Raw genomic sequence first — 19859 nt, 5'->3', positions numbered from 1 at the left:
GTTGATGTTCAAGGGGTAACAGCCCCTAAACAGAGCTGAAAAAGAGGTGGGGAGTAAATGCCAGAAGAGGTTAGTCCTATGGTTTATACAGTTCCTGCTTTCCAGCAGTGTCCTGCACATTTGGGATTATATTTATTTCCAGCCCCTTTGGTTTGAGGGGTTTGGATTCACGATTCTTAATGATGAGGATTTTGTGTTGTCTTTGCTGCCTAGAAAAAGGAGTTTTGCTAGAAAAGGAAAGGAAGAATTTAATCACTTAGAACTTGACAAAATCCATCTCCTACAATTAACTTTGAAATCAAGTTTTGGGGGGTTCCAAAGCCCTAAACCAAGTCATACTAAAATATAACATTTGTCTTTTCCTGGCCTTCTTAGTGAATGAGCTTGCAGAAAAAGAGCAATTTGGGATGTTCAAAAAATACATTCTGAATATTCCAGTAGTATTGGGCAGTTTGGTGCAGGATTGCTCCACAGTTCATGTTTTCTGTAGCAAGTCTGGTGTATTCTGAAATGGTGTCCTAAAAACCCTTCTAAAGGCACTAAAGGTGATCTCTGTCAGAAACAAGAATAACTTGACTGATGTGGCAGAGTGTGAAAACAACATCAGATTTTGGGTGTGTATTGTTGAGGTTGGTGATTGATGAAATACCAGTGAGTCAGATGCAGCCAAATGTTCTGGTAGTTCCCACTGCACAGAAGTTCCAGGCAAAAGCATCATCAGATTCAGCATGCAATGAGTCTTTCCCAACTTTGCATCCTGGCTTATCCCTGGACACAGGCAGAATAGATGTGGGATTGCACCCTGGAGAGAATCTGTGACAGGCCATAAGGAAAATCCCTGATGGCTCAGTTGGGGAGCCCTGGAGCTGAATCCCGCTGGATACACAACCTGCTTGTTTGCACCATCTGCAGGGGTGAGCCTGGAGGTCTGTGCAGGAAATGTGAGGGGTTTCTGATGGAATTTGGCCATTTCGTGGTAGTCACAGGCTGGTTCTGGCTGTTGCAGGTGCGAGCAGCTCCACCCCCCCCGACACAGCACCACCGCCGGCCCGCGGAGAAGATCGAGGACGTGGAAATCACTCTGGTGTAACGAGGGGACTGGCTAATTAGTAGTGCTACAATCAAGGCCAAACACAGCTTTTGGTCGATCTCGTTTTTAGGCACCTTTGCATGATGAAGACTTGGACTAGAGCGAGTGGTAGGGAGGATTTTATGTGGCAGTGACCCGGCGGATTCCTTCCCACAGTTATGAATATTTTGTGCCTTTTGTTTTTTGTCTGTTTGTTTGGATTTCTCTACATCATTCTTCCTCTTGTAGCACAAACCAAGACAGGCCAAGATTGGCTTTTTTTCTTGGCAGAAGATGCTCCATTTTTATGTGGAGACAAAGAAAGAGCCTTGTTCATGCAGCTTAGTCTTAGCATCCTTTGCTCCTGTGCATTAGTACAGTATATTACTGTTGCCATAGGAATGTGTTAAAGACTGTGGATCCTTCCAGTAGCATCACCTGCCTGATCAGGTATTCATCAGATGAATGAAAAAGGGAATGGAAAAAGAAGTCTAAAGGAGAGGCTGGCTCCTCTTGAATCCCCCTGCAGAAAGGAAGAAATGGGAAATGATCTCCCAGAGAAGCAGAAGTGTTCATTCCATGGGTGCTCCCCTCGTCAGTGGTTCACAGATGAACATTCTGCCTTGGATTTTTGTGTTTACTCAGTGCATTTACTCATAGAGGATCTAACATGGAGGTGCTGAACCAGCAGCAACATCTTCTTCCAAAGCAGAAACCAACAGGTAGACAAGCAAAAAAGCAAGTGAGATTTTGTATAGATCTGGAAATTGAGCTGCTTTTTCTTTTTTTTTTTTTTTTTCTTAGCAGATTTTGGGGATTTTGGTTTTTTTTGTTGGGTTTGTTTTATTTTTTTAAAGCATTTGCGTCACTCTTATCCCAGTTATTGCCGTGTACTTTATTATCCAACATTAGCAGTGTATCTTTGTCATCAAACCACCTGAGTGCTAGAGTTAGCAGTTCCATTTAGAGTATTTACATGCATTTAGTTGTTGCATTGGATGGTCCTGTAGCCTTTTCCCACCCCAGTCCCAGAAACCAGCCAAAGCCAGGGAGCCAGGAGCAGCTCCGGGTTCTGCCTTCACACCACCTTCGTGCCCGAGATGTGTCCAGTTCCTCTCAGGAAAGAAACTGGGAGGAAAAGAGTTTCACATTTCCCTCAGAGAGCTCTCTAAAGGGAGCTTGGATTTTGGCTTTTTGACAGAAAAGGGCAAAGAATATTCTGAGGTTGAACGTGGAGCGGAATGGTTGGAGGAGAGGGGAAAACTGGATGAAAACAGGTTTTTCTTTGGGTACTGACTAAAATATTGTCAGCATTCTCCATCAGATGAAAACTTCGGATCAAAGGCATCCCGAGGTCGGATTTGGAGCTGTTTGTGGGTTCTCTTGTGTCTTCATGGTTTTTTTTCAAAGCCAGTAAGTTTTCTACCTTTAGTTTACTAACAAGGGCTATTTTTTGAGGCTGCATTTACAACAAAAACCCAACAACTCATCTAACAAGATTTTATCATAAACTTTGCACATACTTGTAAGTCCCAACCCAGGCTGGGTCTCTGAGACATCCAGTGCTTGCCAGTCTCCTTTCCCAGTGGGATCCTTAACCAAGAGTGGGGCTGTCTGAGGACAACGATTCATGGATCAGTTATGGAATCAGTGACTGTCCAATGAAGTCTTTTCCATTTTATTCCTTCTTTTGCACCTCTTGTCCTGTTGATCTGTTTGAGGTCTTTTTATGTGTTTATCAAACTTATTCTTAAGTTTAAAAAGAAAAGTTTTTAAAAAAAAAAGATTTAACTGTTTGCAAATCTTTTGAGATCTTCACAACGCAGAAGAAAACCAAGTTTTTGCCATAATGTTCATGTTCAATTCCTTTGGCCAGTTTTTCTGTGTCCTTCACACTCGGACTTTCAAAAATCCAGAAAATTTTTATTTAAAAGTCTCTTTAGTTGTATTTTAAAATATTTTCTGTAAGAGCTGCTAATTTTATTTAAAAAACAAAAGTGGAAAAAAAAGCAAAAAAAAAAAAAGGCAAAAAAAGGAAGAAAAGTTGTAAAAAGATGCCTCCTTTTTACTTATGATTTCTTCATACAGGGCATGTATCGGCCGTCGCATCGTGTACAGCTCAGTACACCCTGAAAGCATCAGTGCAAATGCTTTCTTTATATTGGCTGTAAAAAGTTTGTATTTATTATGTATAAAAAGTTGAATAATAAAAAAGTGGAACTAAATCCCTGGTGCCCTGGGAGATTTGGGGGGTGGGGGGTTTGAGGGAAAACCCAGGGATAAAAATCAGCGTTTTCTTGAGAGGGGTTTTGTGCTTTTACACGGAAATTTGAATCTTGTGCTTCGGGAAAAGCACATCCTTAAAATCAGCTTTAAACATCTTTCAGAGGGGGCATTTATACAGGGACAAAATGTTGCCAAAAATGAAGAGCCAGCAACAAAGCTCCAGTTACCAAAATAATTGCTTAATAGCCCTGATGCAATTAGGATAATTGCCTAAAGAAAGCGAGGGGAGTGATTGACAACAACCCTTCAGAGTGATTGTCCTTTAATAGGCTCGATGTGCCTAATTGTGCCAGGAGTATTCCCACTGCATCCCAAGCCTCTCCAGCTCTGGGATGCCTCTGTGAGCTGCGTTTCCACGTTGGATTTTCTTCCTGCACTCAGAAGCTGCCCACCAGGGGCCATCTCCTTGCTGGGCTAATCCCACTTTCCTACAGGTGGAAGGTGCCAAATGATTCATCATTTCCATGTGCTCCCTGGTTTTGAAGACTCTCTTTCCCTCATGGAACACAGGACTTTACCGTGGGGTTGGGGTGGATCTTCAGGCTTCCGCTCCTCCCACAGAGCTGTTGGACAGGCCTTCACTTTTTTCCCCTGAGCTCCTGCAGCCTCTTCCTTTGAGAAATTCCTTCTTACCTGCTTTTTATATGGATTCACGGTGCTCCTCTAAGAATTATTGTCCTGCCTTGCTGCTCTGACAGCTTTGTCCTTTTCTTTTCATTTCTTGCTTGTTACTTGGGGTCCTTTTCACCACCACTACGACTTAAAAACTATTTTAATCCTCAAATCCACCAGCGGAGCCACTTTTCCTTTCTTCCATTTTTAACAGACCCCCTTCATGCCTTTAGTTTTCCTCCTTCCCAAAACAGAGCCAGCAGCAGCTGTGCTGTGATCCCATCGTTCTTGCCACTGACTGACTTCCGTGAAAACCTCTTCTCCCTGAAGTGCCTTCCTGCCAGTGAGAGATGAGCACGGTGTGAGCAGCACACAGCGACCACTTAGAGGTAAAAAGAGGTGCTAAGGAACCACAAAGGCTCCAGGGCTCTATTTCCTGCCTGGGATGGTTAAGAGAAGGAGTCTGGGGAACTTACCCAGTGCAGAGGGTGAAATGTGGGTCCCTGGAAGCTGGCAGCAGGATCTGTTCGAGCCGAGGTTTCCTCTGATTGCTTTGGTTCCCAGATTTTGGCTTTAAACTGAAAGAATGTAGGTATGGATTGGGTATTCGGAAGGAATTGTTCCCTGGGAGGGTGGGCAGGCCCTGGCACAGGGTGCCCAGAGCAGCTGTGGCTGCCCCTGGATCCCTGGCAGTGTCCAAGGTCAGGCTGGACATTGGGGCTTGGAGCAGCCTGGGACAGTGGAAGGTGTCCCTGCCCATGGCAGGGGGTGGGAGAGGTGATCTAAGATCTCTTCCATTCCAAACCAGTCTGGGATTCAGTGATTTTCAAAAAGAATAATAGGACTCAGATGGGTAGGAGGGTAGAAGAGACGGGGTGAACGATGTGATGTTCACTACAAATTGTGCCAGGGTTTCTTTTTGTTTGTTTTATGGAAATATTAAAAGGAACCAAAGCAAGTGGGCGAGTTCTCTTTCCCATACAGCACAAATGTCTCTCACTGCTGATAGTAATTAAAAAAGAAAACAAAAAACTGCACCATCTTCTCTATATAAAGCATCTTCTGCTTCTTGGAAGCCTGGCTGCTCTGCAGCTTGCACTGTTTCCCTGCTTGCTCTTCCAGCAAGGTCCCTATAATTAATACCTTGTAAATCCCAGCACAGCAGGGGCAGGATTAGCAGGGAATCTACCTCAGTCAGCCTTCAGAGCCTCCCAGGAAGGAGGGGATGCCTCTGTAAAGGGAAGAGTTCTGTCTCCCCAGATTTTTTCCATTTGCAGATCTGTTGCCCTGCATGAAAATCATGGGATGGATGGGAGTAAATGTGCTGTCCCCCTACACCTGGACAGGTGTCTCCAAGAGGGGGGAGCTCAGGGATATTGAGACCTCAGTGCACGGCACAGGGGGAGGCTGCAGAAAGTGAGGGATGAAAGGGAAGAAACTTAACTGAAGTCAGGGATGCAGCAAAGAGACAATAAAAAATGCAGCCAGGAAAACGCTGACGTGCTTGCCATGCCAAGTGGTTTCCTACTCCAGGCATTCCCCAGGGGGATTGAGGATTACGGATCTGGCAGCAGGATCAGTGCAGCAAGTGCGCCTCTGCATTGCAGGTCATTTCAGCCAGAAAAGGAAAGAAAGCACTGCAGTGATACCAGAATGGAGAGGTGGGAAATCCCTCTGCTTGCGGGAGCAGCACAGGGAGGAGGGGGAGAGTGGGTCTGACAGGTACCTGTGCATCTCCTCAGATCCTGGCACTGCTGGGGAGAGCCTGGCTCCATCCTCTTGGCATCCTCCCTTCCAGTGTTGCTGCACATCAAAGAGTTCTCCCCAGCCTTTTTCTCTCCGGGCTGAAAATGTAGAGAATCCTAGAACAGAACCAGAGGACACGAGGAAACGGCCTCAAGTTGTGCCAAGGGAGGCTTAGGGTGGATATCAGGGAAAAAACCTTTGCTGAACGGGTGGTCAGGCATTGGCATGGCTGCCCAGAGCACTGGTGAGTCCCAGTACCTGGAGGGATTTAAAGCCCTTTGGATGTGGCACTTGGGGGCACAGATCAGTGGTGGCCCTGGCAATGCTGGGGGAGTTACTGGACTCCATGATCTGAAAGGATTTTCCTGAATGATTCTCTGGGGAACTGCTGTGCTAAACAGTGTTGGGCTGGGTGCTGTGCAGTGGCCATGGAGACTCAGGAATGGGGTTCCAGGATCGAGGCTTCAGACTGTACCTCCTTAAGGATCCATGGAAAAAAACAGCATTCTGCCATGGCCTTGTGTCTGCTCCCAGAAATCCTTTGGAATAAAGCATGTGCTGTAGCCAGTGGCACGTATGTGTGTTGGAAATGGCTTGTGGAGGCTTTCAAATCCCCAGAGTCTGGCCCACATCCCCAGGGAGTGAGGCCTGAGGTGGTGTCTGCCACATCCATCTGCAGCCCAATCCCATTCCTCCTGCTCTTCCCACTTCAAGTTTTCTCCCTGAAATCCATTTTCCAGTCTGTCTCGAGTGTGTTAAGCAGCGGTTCTTCTGCCACTTTGTTCAAAATTCCTTTTGCTGTCTGCTGGATTTCACAGCTGGTATCCAAAGCGAGCAGGAGCCAGGCTTGGAGGGACATCCAGCTCTGGGGATCAGGAATTGCCTCTCACAGAACCTGTCACTGCCCCTTGCCAGCCTGGAGCATGGCCAGGGATTAAATGGGCTTCACAGAAGGCTTTGGATTCTCTTAGATCATTTCACCCAAAGATGTGAATATCCCTGGAGCGTTCTGGATCAGGCAGGGCTGGCTGTGAGGATCAGGAAACAGGGATGAACTTGCCTTTGGAGTGCTTTTGTCTTCATTATGGAAGGAGAAGCTGTTCAGCCACGAGTGTGCAAGTTGAGCTCCACAAGGATCCCAGGATATTCTGAGTTGGAAGGGACCCCCAAGGCTCATGGAGTGCAGCTCTTGGGGATCTAATCCCAGGCCTTGGCATTATTAACACCGTGCTCCAGTTCTTCGGCAGCTAAACACATCCCCCCAAAACTCACGGGGCTGCGAGGTGAACGTGGAATGGGCCCCACGGAGAGGGAGCTGGGAGCTCATTTCTTGCCCCCACTCCAGCATCACCCCTGGACAAATCCTCCCAACCCCTGTGTCCTGTTTGCCAAGCACTGCCAGCATCACCTGAAGGTTTCCCCGTACAAAGAGCAATCTGTGCCATGCTGAAGTGCCCCTTCTATTTCAAAATTGCTTTTATTGCACTCCCAGATTTTCACCTTCTTTTGATGGAGTGGTTTTGGGGTTGGATTTTTCTTTTTGAATGCAGATTGAAGAGTGAGCGCTGTGAGCTGTGCTTCAGCTCTGCTGTAATTAGTTTTGTCTACTGTAATTGCTTCTCCTTTTGCCATTGTTTAGTGAAAGACGAATGAATTTCCAGGTCTGGTTGCATTGGGAATGCTGACAGCAGCTTTTTTAAATCCCACAGCACAGCTATTTGTCTTTTTTATTCAGCTGGATCCTGCGGAGTGGGACAAATTCGGCTTCTCCTCTGTGTCCCGTGCAAATTACTGCACTAATTAATTTCTCTAAGACTGGGGCCTCCTTGCTTAGCAGAGGGAAGGGATGGAGGGAGGGCACTGTCTGGAAAACAGCAGCAACCCTGGATTAACTCCTGGAGTAAACCTGCATGAAGAGACATGAGAAGCTGATGGTTTAAAAATAAGGTTTACAGGATTTAAAAAAAAAAAGGATATTCTGGTATTAATCCCACATCTTCCTTCATAAGAACATCTTGGTTTCTGAGGAGGGAGCTCTGATCCGTCACACTGTTCATGCTCCCAGGGTCTCCTGCTGCAGGTTTTGCTGGGGGGTTTAAAAGAGAATTGGCAATTTTCTTGGTAATTTGATGGCAGAAATCATTGGTGCTCCTTAAAAAGGAGGAAGGGGTGCTTTGTGTGGCATCAAGAGAAGGGACAGAGAGGGAACTGTGGCTGAAGGACTTGTGTGGTTCTGAGAACATCAGTGATAGGGGGAGGTGACAAAGCCAGTGACAGGATGCCAGTGACAGGATGCTCCTTTGGGCAGAGCTTTGCAGGAAAGGCTTTGGAAGCAGTGAGTGCTTGGACTTCCCAGGAATTTCTGTGAAAGGATCTGAGCGCTCCTGGGGTGCTTGGGACATCGGAGCTGAGGCTGAGCCAGGAAAGAAAGTGGCAGGAGGGAAAACCAAAATGTAATGTTATTCTAAAAAGGGTGGGCTTGGTTTTTTTTCTTTTTTTGCCAGAGAAACAGGTGGGGGGGTTATTTTTTTCTGTTTTTTCTTTTTTCCAAACAGAAATTTAATTCCAAATATTAATCCAAGTATTAAATTCCATAACTGTGGGTAATAATAAACACAGCACTCCTGATTCCTGGACTGCCACAAAGTATTGTTGAGGTCAGTGCAAATTATTCCCCAAGGACACTGTTGGAGTGGGATTGCTCAGGGATAACGAGGGATCCCGTGCTAATTCAGCTGGCAGAGCTGCTCTGCCTATCAGTGGGGAACTGCTGCTGCTGCTTTCAAAATTACCTGACCGAGCTAATCTGAGGGAGAGGAGACAATTTATTGATTTGGAGTCCTAGCCAGGCGTAGATGGAGATAATTCTGGGATGTTAGTGGTATTATTCCTGCAGAAAAGCAGGCTGGGTAAAGATTTTCAGGTTTTTATTAGCCCCTGCCAAACAATTGGGCTGCATTGCAGCTTGAATGTTTAATTTGAGATGTGTATGGCTGAGATACCAAAAATCAGAGCTCTCTGGGTGGTGGTCACTGGATATTTCTGCTGAAACTGCACATTTTCTAAAGCTAGCTGCCCCTCACACTGCTTTGAGCTCCCCCTCTAAAGCTATTTTTAACAGAGAAGGGGGGGGGGGCGGGGGAAAGGTGTTAAGTTTGCAGGTCTGCTTTTGCATTCTGGTCAGGTGTCTTGTGGCTCTCCTGCAAGCTGGCATCCGAGGGTTCTGCTTAATGTCCTAGAAAATAACCTTGTGCTTGGACCAACAGCCAGTTTATCACTGCTGCTCCCTGGCTGTGTCTCCGGGGTGGAGAGGAGACATGGGAAAGCAGGGAAGGCACGGAGCTGGGTATTGCCAGGCTGCTCCTGGACCAGCACCTCCCTCCCTGCTGCTGCAGCGCCTGGGAACAGCTTGGCAGAGCAGCTCTGCTTCCCCTTGTCCAAACGGGGAGCTGGAATCCTGGGAGCTCTGAGACTGAGGGTCTGGGATTTGGGACCTGAGCCCTGCTGGCTCCTGCTGCAGCCTCAGCAAGTCCTTTTAGCTTTACTGCCTCCAGTGCTCTGCAACTGTTTGAGGGTGTCGTCCTCTCACATGGATGGCTCCATGGATTTCTCTGGCAGTGGGAAGCCATTCCCCCTTGTCCTGTCCTTCCAGGCCCATCCTCATGTGTCACATCGGCAGTTCCACCACGAAGAGCAGGGAATGGCCTTTGTCACCAGCCTTATCTCAGTGCAGCTGTAAATCATCACAAAATGTGGTGCTGGGGCAAACCAGCCCCTCCTGCCCTCAGCCTATTTCCTGGGGCTTGGAAACTGATTAAGAATCACTTGCTGAAGCTGCTGGGTCTCGGGTGACAGTGCCAGGGCAAACTGCTCTACTGGAAATGCCCATTAAAGTTTCAATTTACATCCCTCACCCAGAGCCGCGGGGCCAGGTGTGAGCTGCTGGAATGACCTCTCCCAGCAGCTGCTCGGTTCATTAAATAGTAACAAGCCCAAGGATTCCCAGCTAAACAGCACACCGAGCATCCTTATTCCATTTCCTGTTTCTAAAGGAAGTATAAATTATTTACTAGTCTGCTTGAAGTCCTTAAAGTGAATCCAGGCAGCAAAGCAAAATCTTGTTTAGCGGGGCAGGTGCCCAAAGGAAAGTGTCGGAGTGATGGAGCTGTTTGGGAACAGCCACTAAAACACTGCCAACGACTTATGGGATGTACTGGAGGTAACAGGCTGGGATTACAATCGAGTTGGCTGCTGGGTCAGGCTCTGTGCTTCACTGACACTTTGCTGAGTGCTGCAATTCCTGGATTAAATCCAGAGGACTTCTGGTGCACAGCTTCTGTTTTACCCATTTGGCAATTGAGGGGTGTTGATTTTCAAGCTTTAGCGTGTCCTCAGAGGTGTGAGTTCTCCTGGAGGGTCACACACACCTTTCCGGAGCAGTTATTCGTCCTTAGCCTGGAGCTGAGCTGGTGCTGCCCCCATTTCAATCCTGCTCTTCAGCTGCAGGGAAGGGGATGGGACTGGGGCAGCTGAGAGCTGTCTCTGCCTGGAAACACGGTGCCCTCTTCCATCCCTGTCCTGCAGGATCCCGCCACCTTCCCATACTGCCGGAAGGTTTGCTGGACTTATTCCCCGTGTTCTTGCCAGAACCAGTAAATCCTCCTGGGTGTGAAATGTTTACAGAAGGCCTGTAAATGTGGCCCTGACCCCTGCTCCTCCCAGCCCTGTTCCCTCCATCTCTCCCTGCTCTGAGGGGCTGCTCCATGTGGGAAGGCAGAACACGTTTCCCAGGAAGATTTCCAGGGAGCGGTGAGTAACTCAGTGAGGGGGTTATATAGCTTGGGCAGTAGCAGCTGCTCCAGCTGCAGCAGTAAACTCTAATACTGCATCTCCTGCAGTAAAATTCCTGTCTGAGTCAGACTTTACAAATGCTTTACAACTGCTGCTTGCAGTTCATCTTATCTCTGCTGAATTACCTTCCAGGACCCATCTCCATTCATTTAATGCAAACTATCTGATCTTGTCTATCTCCACCCTGGGTTTCATTTTCCACAGCTACTCCCTGGGAAAATTCAGTAGCTCTGCAGTGCCTCTGATGGTTTTAGGGAAGGTGATTTGGGAGGTTTTCTGTCCTTGGCTGCTGGTTCCTGCGCTAAAAGGTGGTGGGATGTAGGTTGGGATGGGGCTGTCCCAATCCCCCTGGAGCACCATGGCTTGTGTTTGCACAGAGGGAAATCATAAGGAACAGGCTCCTGCCAGGGAGATTCCTGAATTCCTCAGGCACATCCAGAGAGGCGATGGGGCCTGGCATGAGTGGGAACCCAGCGTGTCACCCCAAATCCTGCAGGTGTCCGAGCTGGAGGGACCCCAGCAGGAATGGGCAGACCGTGTGCTTCTGCCTGTACCAGTTTGTATTTTTGATGCCCCCAAGGCTGTTCCCTGATCCTTCCTTTGCAGAGCCAGCACAGTCCCTGGTGCCTGCAGATCTCCCTTATTTTGGGAGCAGCAATGGCAGTCAGGGACTTTCCCAGGCAGGACACTCGCTCCCAATGCCACCTTTTGTCATGACCCACAGAAAGCAGGAGGTATCCCAAAATCCAGTGTGCCTGCAAGCTGGGAAAGCTGCTGGCTGTCCTGGCCTCTTCCCTGCAAAGGGCTGCCAGCCCCTCCTGCCTGCTCTGAACAGGAGCCAGCTTCCCGGGGAGAAAACGCTGGGATACTGGATTAATTGAGCCCGTGCAATGGCCTTCAGCTGCCATAAACCATGTTGCTGTCTGGGCAGTGAATGGAGCTGGGGGGGGGCAGGACAGCTCCCGATTCCCAAACCTGCTCCGAGCTGCATCCCCCACAGCGAGGGAAGCTGGCGTCACCGCTGGCACCTGCCGGGGCCGTCCCCGCGGGCGCGGGGGTTCCTCTGCTGCCGAGTGCCGCAGCCGGGCTGACATCCTTCCCCTGCAGCCCTGCTTTGGCTCCTGCCTGTGGCTGCACGGCCCAGGAGGAGATCCCAGCGCTGCTGCCAGAGCAGGGGCTGCAGCCCAGGGTTTAGTGCCGGCTGGGGGCAGGTGGGATGTGAGGGGTGCCTGTCCTGTGCCCGGAGCCAGGGAGGGCCATGGCTGGAGCCAGAGCAGGTGGCTCCATCTGTGTGGCAGCCTATGGACACTAATCCCAGCTCCTGGGCAGTGGAGTGAGGTCGGGTTCTGCAGCAGAGCTGGCATCACTGGCACATTCCTGAACACCCGACTTCATCCCAGGGGACTGCGTGGTGCTCCCAGAGAAGGAGGGAGGGAGCCAGGAGGTCAGTCAGGAACCTTTAGCTTTTGCTGCAGCAACCCTGAAGTTTTTTCCATCCCCCTGGATGTCCTTTGGGGACAAAGGGAGCTCCTGTGCCTGTGGCTCCACAAAAAAGTGGGAAATGGGGAACAGCGGAGGTGCAGTCCCCGAGGGTGGGGACCCAGAAACCTGAGGGTCTGTCATGGGATTTATGGATAATCCCAGGCCTGCTGCAAATCCAAGCCACTGCTTGGACTGGGAAGCCACTGGGACCTGCTGGACCACACCTGAGGTCTCTGCAGAGGGGTGCAGGCATGTCACAGCTGTTTTGGAATGTTGCCAGCCTCCATTTCAGCAGGGATGGAGCAGAGATGAATTCACAGAACCACGGAATGGCTCTCTTGGAAGGGACCTTTAAAGGTCGTCTAATCCAACCCTCCTGCAGTGAGCAGGGACATCTCCAGCTAGCCCAGAATCCATTCCCAGCACCTGGGAGCATCACCCAGGGCTGGTTTGGGCTGCAGCTGGAGCTGAGGGAGGAATCCCACATTGCTATTTGGGGAAGGGACTGAAATGGCCCCAGCTGTGAAGGCCCCAGCGGTTCGGACCCTGCTGGCTTAGCCAGGCCATGTCTGGGGGGACAGGGGACATTCCCTTGGTGCCAAACACCACCCAGGCCCCTGCTTTGTGCCTGGCTCCAGCCCTCGGTGCTGACCTGAAATGCTGACACAACACATAGTTTGTCCTTAATAGGGCATGAAAAAGGGGACACGCATCAGGGTCAGGCTTTTTGCTCGTGCTGTGCCTTTCCCTCTCTGTGTGTGATTCAGGAATACACTGGGTGAGCCCCTCCTGGGTAAGCTCAGCCAAAAAAAACGATGATCTTGGGCAGATATTTCGTGCTCTGAAAGTATGGTGGTCCCACGTTGGAAAACAGCAGAATGGGGTTTGTGCAGCTTGGGAGGGTCTTTCCTGAAAAATTATTTGAGACCCTGGTTGATAGGGCTCAAATCTCTGTACAGAGACATCCCCAGCTGCTGGACGCTTCTCTGAAGCCTGCTGTTCCGCGTGGGAAAGAGAATCCTAGGCTAAGGGAGAGCAGAGGGAGCTGGCTGAGGGACGGGCAGGATGGCTGGGCACAGCAGAGAGAGACAAAGGTGTCTGGTGACAGGAGGGGACGCAATTCCTCACCGCCACCGCCACCTGTCTCTGCCAAGTGCACCGTGAGATGCTCGGCCATCCCTCAAATTCTGGATAAATGAGCCCCCGGGAAGAGGCTTTTCCCGCTCTGGAAACCGTCTGCACTGACATCTAGTGGCAAACCAGGCTTTTCCCTGGAAAAGAGCAGAGCGGGATCCTCCGGGGGATGGGTGGGGATCCCGGTGCTTTACCGGTCTTGCTGCTGTTCCTGCTGTGGTTGTAGTCAGGAGCACTGTGGGCTTTTTCACAGGATCATTTAGGTTGGAAAAGGCCTTGAGGTCATCGCGTCCAGCTGCAAACCACAATAACATCCATGATAAAATGCAGTTTAAATCTCCGCTTCCTAGAGGCTGTGCGTCAGCTGTACCCATTATCGTTATTATTTTTGTAATCCCCTACAATCCCTAAACCATTAAAAAAATAGTGTTGTGACAGAACAAGGGGGAGAATGGCTTCCCACTGACAGAGGGCAGGGCTAGATGGGATATTGGGAAGGAATTGTTCCCTGGGAGGGTGGGGAGGCCCTGGCACAGGGTGCCCAGAGCAGCTGTGGCTGTGCCTGGATCCCTGGAAGTGTCCAAGGCCAGTGGCTTGGAGCAGCCTGGGATGGTGGAAGGTGTCCCTGCTGCCTATGGCAGGGGGTGGAACGGGATGAGCTTTAAGGTCACTTCCCAACCAAGCCATGCTGTGTTTCTTGTTAAGCAGAGCATCATCTGACAGCAACGACTGGGCAGCAGAGCAGGTTTCTAGGTATAAGCCCGGGGTGAATTATCATTTGTGTGTTTTACTGTACACACTGCTGACTCTCGTTTCCGTTTCCACGGAATTTAGAGCCCATTTAGCGCTGGTTTAGGGCATCCACAGGGCTCGGCCCTCCCCAACATGGCCACGTGGCAAAGACTACATCTCCCATCGGGCCCCGCTGTGCGCCCACGTGAAAGCGGCGAGCCAATGGGGCGCGGCGGAAGGCGGATATAGCGCTGCCCGCGGGGGCCGCTCCCTCCTTTCCGCCGGGCCGCGGCTCATCATGGCGGTGCAGATCTCCAAGAAGCGCAAGGTGAGCGCGGCCGCACGGGTCGGCCGCGGCCGCGGGACGGTGCCGCATCGCCCGGGGCGGCCCCGGCAGCCGGCGGGGCGGGGGCACGGCGGGGGGCGGCGGCGGACGGGGGAGGATGGCGGCGGATGCGGCTCGGGGCCCGGCGGGGAGGGAACATGGCGGCGGGATGGAGGGGGCGCTTGCCCACGGCCGCGCGCGGGGCTGCGCTGCGGGACGCGGAGCGGCGCTGGGAGCCGGGATTTGCGGGCTTTTCCCTCTGCTTTTCAGTGGGAAGGGTTTGCGGCTAGTGGCTGCCCCGCTCTGTGGGCCGCGAGGGCGCGGGGCGCTGCCTGTCCTGGGAGGGAGGGAGGGAGGTTTGGGCTGTCAGGAATTCCAGCAGCAGCAGCTCCCTGTGGGGATGGGAAAGGGATGTGACCCCGCTGGTTACTTCCCTTAAATTACTCCCGAAATACAGCAGAGAGCTGCGGTCTCAGCGTGAAGGGTGGCTGTGGCCAGCTGTGGGTCGGGCAGTGGTTGGTGTAGGCTTGTGCTAGGACTGAGTTATTTCTGGGAACTTCAGGGGAGATGGTTCCATTTTCCCCATTGCTGCACCCAGAGGTTGGCTCAGATCACAGTGCTAATAACGCCAAGGTTGTGGATTCAGTCCCTGGGCTGTTCATGTAAAAGTTGGACTTGGTAATTCCTGAGGGTCCCTTCCAGCTGAGAGTATTCTGTGATTCCTCTGAGAGCGGAGGAAAGCTGTCAGGAGAGACTGTTAAGCTGCAGGAGGAATTTGGGTGAGTTGCACCCAAATTTGGAATGGAACAAGAGCTTGACTTTGTCCATTTGTCTTTTAGTTTGTCGCTGATGGCATTTTCAAAGCTGAGCTGAACGAGTTCCTGACTCGGGAACTGGCTGAGGATGGATACTCCGGAGTGGAAGTTCGGGTCACTCCAACCAGGACTGAGATTATCATCCTTGCCACCAGGTAACTCAGCCTTCCTGAACTGAGGTGCTCTGGAAATGCTTTGGGATGGTTCCAGTCTCACAGCTGAGGATACTTTTCTCAATTGTCCCATACTTATTTTCCTACAGAACTCAGAATGTCCTGGGAGAGAAGGGGCGCCGGATCCGGGAGCTGACGGCTGTGGTGCAGAAGAGGTTCGGGTTCCCCGAGGGAAGCGTGGAGGTAAAACTGCCTCAGGAGCTGGGTGATGCAGGTGGATCTGTGATGGCAGGATGGTGTCAGCTGATCCTTACTGTTTAGGGTGTTTTCCCAGGGGAAGGTTGGACTAGGTGTCCTGTAAAGAGTCCATGCAAGCCAAAGAATTCTGTGGTTCTGTTCCCTGAAATCTGCTCTTACTAGTTCTTGGCTGTAAAACAAATCAGGGAGAGAGGGGGAATGTGTGTGCTGGGGTGGTGCTCATTTATTCCAGCTTGGCTGGTGCTGCTGGATCGCATTATACAGGGAAGGGGGCGTGGGGTAAAGCTGGCCCCTGTAAATGCGGAAGGATTAACTGGACTGAGTGTAGGGTGTAGAGTAGAATGAAGCTCCTGTGCTCTGGTAAAGTGAAGTTTATTGTGAGGGGAGGGGAGGCCCTGGCACAGGGTGCCCAGAGAAGCTGTGGCTGCCCCTGGATTCCCTGGCAGTGTCTAAGGCCGGGTTGGATGAGGCTCGGAGCAATGTGGGCTAGTGGAAGGTGTCCCTGCCCATGGCAGGGGTGGAACTGGATGATCCTTCCAAGCCAGAGCATGCTGTGATTCTGCCATTAAATGCCTTTAAAGCAGCCCTGTTGTGAGCGTGCCTCTCTCCCGTGCAGCTCTACGCCGAGAAGGTGGCCACGAGGGGTCTGTGTGCCATCGCCCAGGCCGAGTCCCTGCGCTACAAGCTCCTGGGAGGGCTGGCTGTGCGCAGGTGAGTACAGCAGCCTGGATGTGGGGCAAGTGTGGGACTCCAGAGCCATTCCCAAAAAACAACTCCTCTGCAGTTTGAAGATTTAACTGGTAATGTTGCACTGAAACTTTTGTTCAGTACAAAGTCACTTCTGGAGCTTTAGAGTAGATCCAATGGCAGGTTGTCTGTCTGGCATAAAGCTGCATGTGTTCCTTGAAGAGTAAATGGGTGGAGGAGTGAAGCAAGCAGCATTTCAGGCCGTGTGGCTCAGGTGGCAGTGGCCCTGCTTTCACATCCCCTCGGTGATGAGACGATGACGAGTCAGAAGCGGGTGGCTCTGCTGGCAGTGCCTCCGCGGTGTCACGTTCTGTGGTGCTGCGTGAGGTCCTTCAGCAGCAGCCTCCTGTCACCAGTGAACGATCTAGAGGCATTTGTCTGAGAAGGGATGGGGAGCTGCACTCCTGACACAGGGAACTCAGATTGGAATTGTGGTAAAATTCCTCCAGGGAGCCCTGTGGGTCTGCCAGCGCAGGCTCATGGCTTGGCTGTCCTCTCCCTGCAGAGCCTGCTACGGTGTCCTCCGCTTCATCATGGAGAGCGGGGCCAAGGGCTGTGAGGTCGTCGTGTCCGGCAAACTCCGAGGTCAGCGGGCCAAATCCATGAAGTTTGTGGATGGCTTGATGATCCACAGTGGGGACCCAGTGAACTACTACGTGGACACAGCCGTGCGTCACGTCCTACTCCGGCAGGGTGAGTGCCTGCCGTGCAAATCCCTGTGCAGCCCCGTTGGGTTCCTTCTCTAGAACATCAGAGACAAAAATCCTCAGCTCCTGGCATCCCACCCATGCCTGCCAGTTGGAGCTTTCTCAGTGGCAGGATGGCGGTTTCTCGCTGGTACCCATGGGGTGGAACTCGCGTGGTTTCGATGCATCTCTGATCTCGCAGAGTGGTTCAGTTGTGCTGCTGTGCATGGTTCAGACTCTGAAAATCCTGTTTTCTGGGCCTTTGTAACTGAACTCTCACTTTGCATCTAAAGTAGAAGTGCATGTGGGAATGGAAAGCGAAGGGGCCTTCAGCAGCCTGTGTGGTCATACCAGGTCAGCCACCTCTCTGCTGATGGGGTTTGAATGTTTCCAGTTGGGAATGTGGCTGTAGATTTTCCGGACACTGTCCCTGGTGTCCTGGGGCCTCTGAGGCTGGTGGTAACTTCCAGATAAAGTGCCTCTTTGTCTGGTTTTCAGAGCTCTTGGCAGTTGGGATTCTGGTTTTCCTGGTTCCTCAGGATGGGCAGAGAGAACAGGGGTGCTACCAGTGTCAGACAGTCTTCCCAGCTAAACCCGCTTCCACCTGTCTTCACCCCCCCAGTAAAACACAAATGACTTGTGCATCTTAACTGGCTTTGGGTTAATTAATTGCAGAACTCCTGGTGTAGGGATACCAACACAGCCCGAGCTGTTCTCCACCTTCCCTTCGATGATGATACGATGACGAGTCAGAAGGGACGTCCTTGTGTCATTGCAGCCTGCCCTGTGCCACGTTCTGTGGTGCTGTGCTACGGCTGCCTTGGCCAGGATGTCCTGCTCATTGGATGATTTAGAGGCATTTGTCTGAGAAGGGATGCAAAAAAACAGTGGAATTTCCTAGAGAAATGAGCTGAGGAAGAGGACTGAGTTTAAAACCAGGCTTAGAATGAGTTGAGGGTAGAACTGCAGTCCCAGGCTGCAGTCAGCAAAGGCAATGAGTTGGAAAATTTTGGATATCCGACTTTAAATTCCTTGAATTTACAACACACATAAAATCACAATATTAGGTTTTTAAGCTGTAGCATTTCTGTGTTACAGTGTTGTCAGGAGATCATTCATGTGCAATGATATTTTGTAACCTTGGTGCCTGATCCTGTTTTGTGTCCCTGTTGTCCTGTCACTCTTTGCAGGAGTACTGGGAATCAAAGTAAAGATTATGTTGCCTTGGGACCCCAGTGGAAAGATTGGCCCCAAAAAGCCTCTGCCAGACCACGTCAGCATCGTGGAACCCAAAGAAGAGATTTTGCCCACCACCCCCATTTCAGAGCAGAAGGGTGGCAAACCAGAGCAGCCAGCCATGCCTCAGCCAGTGCCCACTGCCTGAGGGGTAAGTGCCTGGGAGCAGTGGGAGGGAGGTGTGCTGAGGATCCATGCTGAACAAGTGTCAGGCCTTTTCCATAAAAGGCCACCAAAAACGCTGGAAGCTGGGATTTTGGGAAGACAAGCTGCTGCCTTGTACCCAGCACAGTGACCAGGGTTGGGTTTGAGCGTTGATGAAGGGGAGAGGGTTCAAGGCATGTGGCAAAGCAGCTCAAAACACTCCTCTGGAGATGAGATGATGGATCTGGAAGGGGAATATCCCTATCCACATGCCCTGTTCCATGTTGTGTTGTACAGCATGGATTTGGGGACCTTGGATCACAGTTGGAGAGACTTGTTTGAGAAGGGTTGGGTGCCTTGGATGTGTTTGCATTGTAGCATCTGCTACCAGTGTGCAGCTGGCAGCACAGGGAATGTAATCCTCATATACCCCTCCCATCCTGCCCCAGGATCCAGTTTGGGATAATCTTAGAAGCCACTTGAGAATGATTTGTAGGCTGCTTTTCTAAGGAAGTAGTCACAGTTTAAAGTCCTGTCAAGGGATCTGACTGGTAAGATCTGCCTCAGTGGGAAAAAGGGGGATCACTGGCCAAAAAGCAGGAAGTGAGAGATGCAGTTTAATTGGAAAGCTTGGTTTGTTCGTTGTTTGGGGTAGGAGAATGGTTATGGAAAAGTTTGCCCCTGGCTTACTGAGTGTTTTGTTTCTCGTTGTAGGGTTTGTAACATCTGCAGCCAGAAGCTTGTCTGTCCTGAAAACATCTCTTAATAAAATCACAAAAGACAGTGTTTGTGAAGGTGCTTTTTCTTTTCTTTTTTTTTCCTTTTTTTTCCCTTTTTATTTTCTCAAGATGTGCTCCGGGAAGACCTTGCTCCCACCTTTGGTATGGAAGGAATTCTGTTGCTGTTGTGTTCCTCTTCTGGAGTGAACTTCACCAGATCCTGATCCAAACAAAGTGGCAATGAAGCGCTGATATCTCTGTAGAGCTGGAGCAGCAATCCCGTGTTTAGAGGGTCATGAGTGACAAACGCTCCATGGAGTACTGGTGGCTGTTCCCTACCGTCCCAGTCCCTTATCCAAGGCTTCCAGAAGGGGGAGCTTTTTTGGCAGTATCCAGGCCAGTGCAGCTCCTGTTAGGGTCAGGTAACTTTAGGCATGGATTTGTGGGGTGAGACCAAAAGTGGCAGTCAGGATTTCAAACCTTTTGTCCTAAGCTGTGAGGAGGGAATATCTGGTGGAAGTCTGGTGCAGGAATGGGAAGAGACAGGCACATCATAGGAGATGAGGTGTGTGCAGGATCAAGGACTTCAGAATCTGAGGAGTTCAAAGCCTGTTTGTTGCATGCAAACTTTGTTGTTTAGGAATAGCTTTCGCATCCACATTTCCATTTTCAGGAGGTGTCTCTGCAGGAACTAGGCTGGCAACTTAGGAACTGGAATTTTAAACTGATGGTCTCAGGAGCTGGTCTGTCCAGGGAGCCTTGGCCTTGCTGTTCCCAGCTTCCCTGGCACACCTGGGAATTTGGTTGAGTTTCAGAAACAAGATGTGCCTTCTCAGGCTGTCAGTGAGTCTGATTTCAGGTTGTGCACATCATTCAGTGCAAAGCTTTTAAACAGCTGATATAA

At 50.6% G+C, this 19859-nt stretch overlaps 2 protein-coding genes and 2 non-coding genes across 6 annotated transcripts in view; all 4 read left to right on the top strand.

Moving 5' to 3' along the window:
* FCHSD2 (FCH and double SH3 domains 2) overlaps nt 1-3294 on the top strand; it is a 123282-nt gene extending 119988 nt beyond the window's left edge. For both annotated transcript variants that reach the window (XM_042038120.1, XM_042038119.1), the window contains one exon: nt 1007-3294. In XM_042038120.1, the coding sequence (XP_041894054.1) occupies nt 1007-1090 (84 nt within the window). In that variant the 3' untranslated portion in view covers nt 1091-3294. The remainder of the gene's footprint in view (nt 1-1006) is intronic.
* A 10838-nt stretch (nt 3295-14132) lies between these two features.
* Nucleotides 14133-19217, top strand: RPS3 (ribosomal protein S3). 2 transcript variants are annotated; one of them, XM_042038124.1, is made up of 7 exons: nt 14133-14240; nt 15077-15207; nt 15315-15408; nt 16040-16134; nt 16676-16863; nt 18047-18243; nt 19085-19217. In XM_042038124.1, the coding sequence occupies exons 1-6, from the start codon at nt 14211-14213 to the stop codon at nt 18238-18240; spliced, it is 732 nt and encodes a 243-aa protein (XP_041894058.1). In that variant the 5' UTR covers nt 14133-14210; the 3' UTR covers nt 18241-18243; nt 19085-19217. The 2 variants fall into 2 exon arrangements, with proteins under 2 accessions (XP_041894058.1, XP_041894057.1); XM_042038123.1 differs by lacking the exon at nt 19085-19217 and adding an exon at nt 18951-19019 and having other exon boundaries at nt 14134-14240.
* Nucleotides 16411-16557, top strand: LOC121669365. The gene has a single exon (XR_006017743.1). It is a non-coding gene; the product is annotated as a small nucleolar RNA SNORD15 (small nucleolar RNA).
* Nucleotides 17582-17729, top strand: LOC121669364. The gene has a single exon (XR_006017742.1). It is a non-coding gene; the product is annotated as a small nucleolar RNA SNORD15 (small nucleolar RNA).
* Nucleotides 19218-19859: the final 642 nt, after the last annotated feature.

The sequence above is a fragment of the Corvus kubaryi genome, unplaced genomic scaffold (assembly GCF_017639235.1).
Source record: "Corvus kubaryi isolate FWS band 111438036 unplaced genomic scaffold, C.kubaryi_AGA036_p1.0 37391, whole genome shotgun sequence".
Classification (NCBI taxonomy): domain Eukaryota; kingdom Metazoa; phylum Chordata; class Aves; order Passeriformes; family Corvidae; genus Corvus; species Corvus kubaryi.
This window is presented reverse-complemented; position numbering and strand designations above follow the sequence as displayed.